The sequence below is a fragment of the Cervus canadensis genome, chromosome X (genome assembly GCF_019320065.1).
Source record: "Cervus canadensis isolate Bull #8, Minnesota chromosome X, ASM1932006v1, whole genome shotgun sequence".
Lineage (NCBI taxonomy): Eukaryota > Metazoa > Chordata > Mammalia > Artiodactyla > Cervidae > Cervus > Cervus canadensis.
In genome coordinates, this window is record NC_057419.1 from 94934776 (window position 1) to 94947392 (window position 12617).

Genomic DNA, 12617 nt, shown 5'->3' on the forward strand with positions numbered 1-12617 from the left:
TGGAGACCAGTAATCTGTGTTTTAATAAGCCTTTCAGGTGAAGCTAATGCACATTAACATCTGAGGTCTAAATGATTTCAAAGTTCTCTTTTAGCCATAACATGCTATGATTTATTCAGACTACTCACCAAAACAATACAAAGATTCAGGATCTGAGGTAAGCAGTGGCAGAAGGCATCATGGGCCTAATTTCTCATATTACACTATCACATAATGGCACCTTTATTTGTATGGGCTAGCTTCCCAGAAGTGGAATTGGTGGGTCAAAGTATGCATGAATTTTTAATGTGAGACTATTAAAAGGATGAAAAACTTCACATTTCCACTAGCAATGTATAGCATCACTCCCTCCACCAAGTGCCATCTCTGAAAACTTTTCCTTGTCTGCTAGGCTCAAGTGTAGTGAAATCTGGTTATTTAATTTGCAATCCCCTGAAAAGAAATGAATGTTTTATTGCCATCTGGATTTGCTCTTCTATGAAGTGCCTACTCATTTTCTTTGCTTACTTTTCTACTAGTTTGTTTCCCCTTCTCAGCAACTGCCGAAGAGCTTCGTACAGGGTATCCCAAAACTTGTAGTGAAGTTTTAATAACTTTAGAACTATAAATGCTACAAACTCATTAAAAAAACTTGAAAATTCAATTACTTAAATTCCTTTTACACTTACTTTATGTTTCTAATACTAGAACTAGCAAAGTTCCTTTATTCTTTAATAAGGTGCTAAGGATATTCACTTTCCTTTAAATACTGCTTTCACTATTTCCCCACATGCTTTTTAATGGAGTGTATTACTTTTTGTTGTATTTTTGATAATTTATAAATTTCTTTTTTTATTTCCTCTTTAATTCAAGGATTACCAAGAATATGCTCCTTAACTTTAAAAGGTTTTTTTCAGTTGCCTTTTAATTATTTATTCCATCTTTATTGGCTTATAAGCAAAGAATGCAGCATGTAAAATCTCTACATATTAAATCTTTATACTTTTTATGGCTAAGTAGTCACTTTTTAATGGGGTGACTATATTTTCTAGTCAAAATATGTAAGGCTCCCGCTCTATATTAAATCAAGCTTACTGGTTCCATTATTTTATTTCTAAACATCCTTACTTATGTTTTGTCTACAGATGACAATGATTTATACACTGTATGTTAACAGTTCGTGACAATGTTAAGTACAGAAATGGAGAGACATTTTAATAGCAACTTGACACTGCTGTGACATACAAATGCATGATGTGCACTAGGCTCCTTGAACAGGGCATAGACCAGATTAGGTGTTTCTCAATTCATGTAATAAGTTGCATGTCACAAGTTGCACACTTGCCATGTGTAGTAGGACCACATTACATACAACTTGTGATATTTTAAGGTAAGCTAAGTGAAAGTGAAGTCGCTCAGTCGTGTCCGACTCTTTGCGACCCCATGGACTGTAGCCCACCAGGCTCCTCTATCCATGGGATTCTCCAGGCAAGAATACTGGAGTGGGTTGCCATTTCCTTCTCCATAAGGTAAACTAGGCACCTATAACACAAGAAAATATATAAAACACGGAATCTCTTTCAGTGAAAAGTAATTTAAGTTCAATGGTAACTCTATAGGATAAGGGAAAACTGTTGAGTTTGCAGAAACTTATTTAAAAATCCCTTCTCCCAGGAACATACCTCAACATAATAAAAGCCATATATGATAAACCCAAGCAAACATTATCCTGTTGATGAAAAATGATGAGAAATTGAAAGCATTTCCCCTAAAGTCAGGAACAAGACAAGGGCACCCACTCTCACCACTACTATTTAACATAATTTAGGAAGTTTTAGCCACAGTAATCAGAGAAGAAAAAGAAATAAAAAGAATCCAGATTGGAAAAGAAGAAGTAAAACTCTCACTGTCTGACATGATCCTCTACATAGAAAACCCTAAGGACTCCACCAGAAAATTACTAGGCTAATCAATGAATACAGTAAAGCTGCAGGATATAAAATTAACACACAGAAATCCCTTGCATTCCTATACACTAACAATGAGAAAACAGAAAGAGAAATTAAGGAAACAATACCATTCACCATTGCAACTAAAAGAATAAAGTACTTAGGAATATATCTACCTAAAGAAACAAAAGACCTATTTTTAGAAAAATATAAAACACTGATGAAAGAAATCAAAGAGGACACAAATAAATGGAGAAATACGCCATGTTCATGGCTTGGAAGAATCAATATAGCAAAAATGAGTATACTACCCAAAGCAATCTATAGATTAAATGCAATCGCTATCAAGCTACCAACGGTATTTTCCACAGAACTAGAACAAATAATTTCACAATTTGTATGGAAATATGAAAAACTTTGAATAGCCAAAGCAATCTTGAATAAAGGAGAATGAAACTGGAGGACTCAACCGGCCTGACTTCAGACTATACTACAAAGCTACAGTCATCAAGACAGTAGGGTACTGGCACAAAGACAGAAATATAGATCAATGGAACAAAATAGAGAGCCCAGAGATCAATCCACGCACCTATGGATACCTTATCTTTGACAAAGGAGGAAAGAATATACAATGGAGAAAAGATAATCTCTTTAACCAGTGATGCTGGGTAAACTGGTCAAGCACTTGTAAAAGAATAAAACTAGAACACTTTCTAACAGCATACACAAAAATAAACTCAAAATGGATTAAAGATCTAAATGTAAGACCAGAAACTATAAAACTCCTAGAGGAAAACATAGGCAAAACACTCTCTGACAGAAATCACAGCAGGATCCTCTATGACCCACCTCCCAGAGTAATGGAAATAAAAGCAAAAATAAACAAATGGGACCTAATTAAACTTAAAGGCTTTTTCACAACGAAGGAAACTATAAGCAAGGTGAAAAGGCAGCCTCCAGAATAGGAGAAAATAATAGCAAATGAAGCAATGACAAAGAATCTCAAAATTATATAAGCAGCTCCTGCAGCTCAATTTCAGAAAAATAAATGACCCAATCAAAAAATGGGCTAAAGAACTAAACAGACATTTCTCCAAAGAAGACATACAGATGGCTAACAAACACATGAAAAGATGCTCAACATCACTCATTATCAGAGAAATGCAAATCAAAACCACAAAGAGGTACCATCTCACACCGGTCAGAATAGATGCTATCCAAAAGTCTACAAACAATAAACGCCAGAGAGGGTGTGGAGAAAAGGGAACCCAGTGTACCCCAATGTTCATCACAGCACTGTTTACAATAGCCAGGACATGGAAGCAACCTAGATGTCCATCGGCAGATGAGTGAATAAGAAAGCTGTGGTACATATACACAATGGAATATTACTCGGCCATTAAAAAGAATGCGTTTGAATCAGTCCCAATGAGGTGGATGAATCTGGAGTCTATTATACAGAGTGAAGTAGGTCAGAAAGAAAAACACCAATACAGTATACTGACGCATATATATGGAATTTAGAAAGATGGTAACGATGACTCTGTATGTGAGACAGCGAAACAGATACAGATGTAAAGAACAGTCTTTTGGACTTTGTGGGAGAAGGCGAGGGTGGGATGATTTGAGAGGGTAGTGTTGAAACGTACATATTATCATATGTGAAGTGGATTGCCCGTCCAGGTTCAATGCATGTGACAGGGTGCTCAGGACTGGTGCACTGGGATGACCCTGGGGGATGGGATGGGGTGGGAGGTGGGAGGGGCTTCTGGATGAGAAATACATGTGTACCTGTGGCTGATTCATGTCAGTGTATGGCAAAAACCACTACAATATTGTAAAGTAATTAGTCTCCAATTAAAATAAATAAATTTAAAAAAAAATCCCTTCTCCCATTCCCTGTCAACTTTGCTCTTTAGACTGGTTTCTCTATAAGGCAGAAAAATTTAAATTCAAATTATCACCTATTATTTGTGTTGCAGTCAATCTAACCCAGATTAGATAAAATAACAAGTGAGTTTGTTGCATAAAAAACTTTAAATACATGTCATATGTTCATAGAGGTGTTTCATATGAGGAATCACTATTCCACCCATAACATTTTTAGTTATGGTTGCTGAATGATGAAAAGCTGTAAGTGTAATATTAATTCTTATTTATACACAATTTTAGTGAACATATTAGTTTTCCCGCCCCCCACCCACCCCATGTACTTTTTAACCTAACCTAACAGTCTCTGGCTTTTAGTGGGAGAATTCAGTCCATTCATGTTTAGCAGAATGACTACATGAGACTTTATTCCTTCCACCTTATCTCTATGTTTATTATTACTAACTTCACAATGTCGTTTCCTTTTCTCTGTATTTGTATTTGTTGATCTGGTCTAGTTTCCATTCGTTTTATTTTTCCCCTCATTAACTTGGAATTTTATCATTCTTTGCCTTGCTCTCATAATCAGACATGTAAATTTGTATACAATAAATCAACTATTTCTTCCACCTAGGATATATACTGCCTAGCTATACATTAGTATCAAGATCTCCGTGCCACATCATTAATTTTGCTATATACTATGCCATTTGCTATAACAAAACTCTAGCAAAACACCAAATTGGCAAAGACTCTAAATGAAAACATACCTCCAGGAGCTAAGGAACCAGGGCCAGGTCCTGTTACAGTGGCTGGTATCTGCCCTGGTGCTGCAACTCCAGCCTGCAGGGAAGCTTGCATCAGAGGAGGTGCGCCATTGACATGCATTCCACTCTGACCAAGAGAAAAAACAGAGTATGTATATGCCTCTGTGGAGACTCAACATGCAAAGTCTTCAAATGGACACCACCAAGTATTCTACCAAATACCCTTTTCTTACAGCATGTCTAATGCAACATTAGATTTATAACACTTTGAACAGAAGTTGCAATACATACAATGAGCCTGGTTACATAGAATACGACTAAGAGAGACCATATTCTAAAAGTAAAGATACACAAGTCTTGTCTGTGCAGTGAGGTCATTTTGTTGTTCAGTGGCTCAGTTGTGTTCAACTCTTTGTGACCCCATGGATTATAGCACACCAGGCTTCCCTGTCCTTCATCATTTCCCAGAGTGTGCTCAAACTCATGTCCATTGAGTTGGTGATGCCATCCAACCATCTCATTCTCTGTCATCCCCTTCTCCCGCCTTCAATCTTTCCCAGCATCAGGGTCTTTTCTAATGAGTCAGCTCTTTGCATCAGATGGCCAAAGTATTGGAGCTTTAGGATCAGTCCTTTCAATGAATAATCAGGATTGATTTCCTTTATGATTGACTAGTTTGATTTCTGGAGTCCAAGGGACTCTCAAGAAGTCTTTTCCAACACCACAGTTCCAAAGCTTCAATTCTTCGGTGCTCAGTTTTCTTTAGGGTCCAACTCTCGCATCCATATGTGACTACTGGAAAAACCATAACTTTGACTAGACTTTGTTGGCAAAGTAATATCTCTGCTTTTTAATATGCTGCCTAGGTTTGTCATAACTTTTCTTCCGAGGCCATATACAGCACCTATTGTCAACTTCAAGACCAGGGCCTGGCAGTAAGAGTTTTTTTTTTAAAGTGCCTTGAAGCCAAAAGGAAAGAATTTAGGACTTTTTCCTTTTAAAAATGGAACTGTTGGCAGTCTATATTTTTAAGGTGAAAAAGTTTTTTTTGACCATTCTTTTCTCATCACTTTCCTTAGATACAATTCTTGTTCAAGGGGAATGTAAAAAACAAAAAGAATTAATGCTACATTAAAGCTCCTGTAGGGAAAGGGAATGTTATGTTTTCATCTGTGTATTTCCAAGAGAACTGAGGAATCCCTTGGAATAGAAAGAGCTCAATAAATAACAGAATAAAACTAAGATATATAAGTATTTTAAAAATCACATGGTCTCAGAGAACACACATGAAACTCCAGAACAGAAAAAAGAAAACTGTACAGTAAGGTGGTTAAGAGAAAACAGGCTAGGAGGACAGATAGAACCAGATTCAGATCCTGAATTTGCCACTCAGATTGTTATTTTTGGAGCAATTAACCTCTCTGGATCTTAATTTACTTCCGCATTTACTGAATCAGAGCATGGATTGGTAAATTATGACCCATGGGGCCAAATTTGGCTCACTGCTTGGTTTCATAAATAAAGTTTTACCAGAACACAATCATGCACATTTGTTTACATATTGCCTGTGGCTCATTTTATGCTTCAATGGCAGAGTTGGGTAATCAAGACAGATCCCATGGCCTGTAAAGCTGCCCCCAATTTACTATCTGGCCATTTAGAAGATGTTTGCTGACCCTTACCATAAACCTTTGTATGAGTCATCCAAGTTGTTTACCTCTGCCAATCTAACAGGTGAAAAATGGTAGCTTATTGTGCTTCATTCACATTTGTCTTGTTTTGAAGTTGAACAGTTTTCACACATTTAATATATATCTGCATTTCTATCCTTATGAACAGTTCATGTCTACTACATAGTTTTCTACTGGGTTACAGGCAAGTTTCTTACTAATTTATTCGAGGTCTTTGTTGTTGTTGTTGTTTATTGTAAAAAATTCCAGATATATGTTATAGAGAGAGTAAAATAACCATACATCTTAGGAAACATATTCAGTCAGTTCAGTTTAGTTGCTCAGTCATGTCTGACTCTTTGCGACCCGATGGACTGCAGCAAGCCAGGATTCCCTGCCCATCACCAGCTCCGGGAGCTTGCTCAAACTCATGACCATTGAATCAGTGATGCCATCCCACCATCTCATCCTCTGTCATCCCCTTTTCCTCCAACCTTCAATCTTTCCCAGCATCAGGGTCTTTTCCAACGAGTCAGTTCTTCACATCAGATGGCCAAAATATTGGAGCCTTAGCTTCAGCATCAGTCCTTCCAATAGACATTCAGGAATGATTTCCTTTAGGATTGACTGGTTTGATATCCTTGCTGTCCAAGGGACTCTCAAGAGTCTTCTCCAACATCACAGTTCAAAAGCATCATTTCTTTGGCCCTCAGCTTTCTTTAGGGTCCCACTGTCACATCCATACATGACTACTGGGAAAACCATAGCTTTGACTAGAAGGACCTTTGTCAGGAAACTAACATCTCTGCTTTTCAAAATGCTGTCTAAGTTTGTCACAGCTTTCCTTCCAAGGTGCAAGCATCTTTTAATTTCATGGCTGCAGTCACCATCTGCAGTGATTCTACAGCCCAAGAAAATAAAATCCATCACTGTTTCCATTTTTTCCCCCATCTATTTGCCGTGAAGTGATGGGACTGGATACCATGATCTTAGTTTTTTGAACAATGAATTTTAAGCCAGCTTTTTCCTCTCTCCTCTTTCACTTTCATCAAGAGGTTCTTTAGTTCCTCTTTGCTTTCTGCCTTAAGGGTGGTGTCATCTGCATATCTGAGATTATTGACATTTCTCCCTGAAATCTTAATTTCAGCTTCTGCTTCATCCAGCCCAAGGAAACATATTATATATATACACACATATATATACAGATACACATATACATATATGTGTATACACACATATATATAGATACATATATACACATATAGAATTGAAATCGCCCATAGGTCTCCCCCAGTTGCATCCTGTATCTCTCTCTTAAGACAACCACTAAACAATTCTGATGGATGTTTTGAAATTTTATGTAAACCATTACATACTGAACATATTCTTTGCAACTCACTCAACATGCTTTTGGGATATGTACAGACACATACATCCCATATTTTGGAAATATTTCCACATTTACTTATTTTCACTTCTGTATGGCATTACATTTTTGAGTTATCTGTGTTGATAGCATGTATCCTAGTTCACCTTAACTGTTACATGAAACTACATTCTGAAAGTTATTCATGGTGACACATGTATTTTATTGAACTGTCATAAAGTATTTCATTAAATAAATACACTTTTCTCTGTTCTTCCATTGTTATACATTTAGAATGTTTTCAATTTTTCACTATTATAAAGCAGTGATAAACGTTCTAGAACATGACTAACTTAAGTAGTCAGCCTGAAGTGAATCATGTGTGTGGCAAATACTTTTTTCCAATTTGTTGTTTGTCTCTGGTATTTACTTCTTTTTCTCCATACAGAATTTTTCAGTTTTCAAATATATTGATTTTCATGGCTTCAAGGTTTTGTGTCACACTTGGAAAATTAGCTCCACTTTTTTCATCGGTAAGAATGGAGATAAGAGTGCCAACATCATACAATGCTCTAAGTATTAAATGAAATAATATCTATGGAAGAACAAAGTGCCAACCACAGTGCCATGCATGCATACATACAAAATCAGCTTATAAAAAAGGGCATAAAGCAAGGATCTTTGTTTTACAAACTTGGCACCAAATATGTCTTCATTCAGATGTCATGTACTATGCAACCTTGTTAACTGTTTTTATGTCTGGAAATTGAAATTATCATCTCTGGCTGCTGAACATTCTTCTTTCAATATACCCTTCTAAAATGAAAATTACATTCTCAAGGCAGATTTAAAAAAATGTTAAGGGATAAAGTCTTACCAAAGTCTGGGCCTGAGGTGCCTGAGGATTCTGCTGGTTCATCGACACACTGGATCCTGAGCCAGGTCCGGCACTGTGGACTGTCTGAGGGTTGCCTGCAATCAGCGTAGGGATATTTGTCTGGCGATGCAGAATTTTCTAAAAAGTGAGAAGACAAATCTATGTGCTGTCTGTTTCTTTCCTACTCATGGTTTACCTTAGCATTTCCATAAAAGAACCAGAAGCACTTACCAAGGCAATTTCTGGATCCACAATTCTCATGACTACCTGTGCTTGTAGCAAAGCGTAAGCCAGTTGAGGGTTCTGAAGCAGCATGTTTCGTGCTTCTTGAGGACTATTCTGGACACAGAGCTGTGAAGATAAACAGATTCATCATTAGGTTCAATACTATTACTCAGAAATTGACAGTGATTTAGAACTATTCCCATCTGAGAAATGTAATATGCAAGAGGCTTTTAAAGCTATTACTGGGACTTTCCTGGGGGTCTCCTGGGTAAGAATCCACCTGCCAATGCAGGAAACATTGGTTCCACCCCTGGTCTGGGAAGATTCTACATGCTGCAGGGCAACTAAGCCTATGTGCCACAACTCCTGAGCCTGCATGCTCTAAAGCCCAGCTCTGCAACACCAGAAGCTGGCACAGTGCAACTAGAATAGCCCCCGCTTGTCGCAACTAGAAAAAACCCACGCAGCAACGAAGACCCAGCACAGCCAAAAATAATTAATTACTTTTTAAGAAAGAAGCAATTATCAGTTTTTACATAGCACAGAAAATCTTGGGCATGGCAGGCCAGAATAGGAGGAGGTATTTCAAATACCATAATACCACCATTTAGGGAAAAAAGCCACATTTTAACATCTACAAATGATATCTATGGGCCACAAAAACCCAGCCAGATTGTGTAGTTGTGTCTGTGCACAAAAAATAGAAAACTCTTTGTATGAAATATATAATACACTGTGTACATGTGGAATATTGAAGGTGTAAGAAATGTTGGTCAACAGGCACATCTACTATTTGAGCTCAGGATATCATTTCTATTAATTTATCAATGACTCCTTGAAGAGTTGATATGATAAAATATGATTTAATCATAACCTAATCCCTCCTCCCACCTTCATCTGTTTCATCAGCTCAAACATCTGCTCTGGTGGAAGGCTGGCAACTGCTTTGCTAATGGACTCAGGGGCATCCTCAGGACTGATGGTCTCTCCATAAGGTGACTCAATGACAGGGGCACCAGTTCCAAGGCCTGATTGGGAAGAAGGTACAAAAACATTAAGGAGGTAAAATAAAGAGCTAAATCATTTCATGTATCTACTTTCCAAGGCTGCTGTAAGAACCTGTTGGTAACTTTAAATTTTCTGGAGCCTAGAAATAAGTGATTTGCAAATATTTTATTTCTGTGAAGTAAAGTCACAGAGTATATTTTCTGTTCTCAGATGAAAGTTGAGACCAAGATCATACAGGTGAACAGTGTTAACCTAAATTAGGGACTAGGTATATCCATTTCCTTTCACAAGTTGTTTCAGAAGCAAAAGGTTCAAACAGAAAAAAATTCTAATTTCAAAATGAAATTTCTGGATCTATTACCTTGTGAAAAAAGCAATGAGAATGCCTTGGTATCCCCACCAGTTACAGATCTGGCAACATAATTACAGGAATGGCAAACACTAATGACAGTTAACATGACTTATGGCTTGGTAAGCCTGAAATTCATCTTCAACTGGAAATCAACTCCTTGGAGATGGAAGGGCTTAAGCCAGTTTTACCTTATTTCTCAAAGATACACACATACTTCCCTAATGCAGGCACTTTAGGTGGGTCAAGTAAAAAGGCTGATAACTATTTCAACAGACACTAAAACATATCATTAAGTGAGAAATCTTCATTGTTGCATCTTTACTAACTCATGTTATATACAGCTTGGATTTATACTCACTCTTCAGCTCTTCTTTGTTCTTTTCGCTGGCAGCATTGTCCACTCGAAGTGCTCTCCCACTAAATTCACGCCCATTTAGGTTTCGCATGGCACTAAGTGCTGTCTCCTGGTCTTGGTATTCACAGAAGCCATAACCTTTTGGCTTTCCTGTCTCCCTATCATAAACCAACCTGGAAAGCAGAAGCAAGCGTCAGGTGCAAATGTTACATACACACAGGGTTCCTACTACCATTACTGTTGTTTTAGTCGCTAAATTGTGTCCAACTCTTTTGTGACCCCATGGACTGTAACTCACCAGGCTCCTCTGTCCATGGGATTTTCCAGACAAGAATACTGGAGTGAGTTGCTATTCCCTTCTTCAGGGGATCTTCCCAACCCAGGGATTGAACTCAAGTCTCCTGCATTGGCAGGAGGATTCTTTAGCACTGAGCCACCTGGGAAGCCCCTCCCACTACCACTGCCTCCTAATTTGATCTAGGTAAGACAAATAACCCCATTGCTCTGTCCTACTGAAATATTTTTTACACATCTTTTTAAGTGAAAAAAAATGTATCTTAGTAAACATGAATGTGAATCCTATGGTATGTGAATCTCAATGAAGCTGTTACAAACTAACAAAGAAGAACTGCATGTGAAAACTCATCAGTAAAAACCTTGCCATTATTACCAAGGGCCAAACCTGTGGTGATTTTTAAGAAACTTCCAGCAAGTAGTAAAAGGGGATCTCACCTGAAACTAACAACAGGTCCAACCTCAGAAAAGATGTCCTTTAACTGCTCTTCAGTAGCCTCATAAGGAATGTTCCCCACTAAAGAAGAAAATAGATAACATATCAAAATTCTGATTTTTGTAACCTAGATCTTTAGTGATAAAGTATCTGTATGTATCACTGGCAATGTAACAACTGGTTCAAATACAATGTTTCTTCAATCCCAGTTCCCTGGTAGTCTCTTAGACAAGATTTTAACTCTGGCTGCTAATTTTAATTACAAGAGAAATAAACCACTGAGACTGGATACAAAAGGAGTAGGCACTCTTTAAGTATCAGTTCTCAGACTAGACTGACAAGTAGTAGATTTCCGTTAACTATGGTGAAAATAAATACTTAGGCATTGGTATTTATCTGAAGTTGTTTAAGTTTTACCATTAACTACTAAAAATGTCAATATTATAATTTTTAAAGCTGGCGCATATGTCTTTATTTTCACATATACATGCACTCAAAGGAGAATGACCATGAGTGTACTAGAGGATGTTTAAAAATTAATCTGTTGTAAAACAACTATAACAAAAAATATTGGGAACTGTTTGCTCACGTTTCTTCCAAAAGATGCTTTAAAATCACCACGCGTACTTAAAAAAAAACAAACTTATTTTGGCTGAACAGATTACTCAGAATAGACTCGACCTTCTTTAAAATTTCTTCAATGAGGTTTTAATCGTTTGTTCATTCATTCATTCATTTAAAATCCACCTTAAGACGCCAGGTAGCCACCACTACTAATCATGAACTAAAATGTAGCCGGTAAAAAGCAGATGATGAAAGCCCTTATGGGAGGGCGGGAAGTGAACACAAGGCTCTATACCCTCAGCACACAACCTGTATTCTAGGCTAGAGGGTGAGAAGTAGCACAGGACAGTTGCCATGATCCCTCGCTTCTGGCTAATAATTGAAGCTCATGAAAAGAGAAACGCTTAGAAGCCGGACAGTAGTTTTTTGCAACACGGTAGATTTTACTGAAAGACCTTGGGGGAAGGGGTGCATCACTTTGCTCACGAGTCTATCAGGCTGGGGGCCCCAGAGGATAGGCAGGTCCAGCTGTAAGCCCGACCTATGGCTCCCATGGCGATTCCCGAGGTGCAGGGAGGGGATTCCCCGCCGCTCCCTGTCTTTTTCTGTCCCTCCCCTATGCTTGGTTCCACCGAATTCCTCTCACCGAACACGGAACGTAGAGAACGATCCACCGCAGGGTCTCTCACAGTCAAACCCGCCATCGCTCTTTTCCTGTGGCTTCCGGTGCGCCAAAGAACACTTCGGTACGGCGCATGAGCCCAGCGAGGAACCTACGGCCCGTGAAGCCGGAAGCGCCTGAGCCGGAGGCGCTTGGGCCGGATGGACGCAGGGTCCCTCCCTCGGCGTTATTCCGTCACAGTCGGCACGTATTACTTCCACTAGAGCACTTGCCATTGCCCCTGC

The 12617-nt window shown here is 38.3% G+C and overlaps 1 protein-coding gene across 2 annotated transcripts in view; it reads right to left on the reverse strand.

The window, feature by feature from the left end:
• CSTF2 (cleavage stimulation factor subunit 2) overlaps positions 1–12521 on the reverse strand; it is a 36287-nt gene extending 23766 nt beyond the window's left edge. For both annotated transcript variants that reach the window (XM_043458884.1, XM_043458883.1), the window contains exons 1-7: positions 12358–12521; positions 11150–11228; positions 10421–10590; positions 9594–9730; positions 8709–8828; positions 8478–8615; positions 4568–4691 (exon numbers count right to left, since the gene is read on the reverse strand). In XM_043458884.1, coding sequence (XP_043314819.1) covers positions 4568–4691; positions 8478–8615; positions 8709–8828; positions 9594–9730; positions 10421–10590; positions 11150–11228; positions 12358–12415 — 826 coding nt within the window. In that variant the 5' untranslated portion in view covers positions 12416–12521. The remainder of the gene's footprint in view (positions 1–4567; positions 4692–8477; positions 8616–8708; positions 8829–9593; positions 9731–10420; positions 10591–11149; positions 11229–12357) is intronic.
• Positions 12522–12617: the final 96 nt, after the last annotated feature.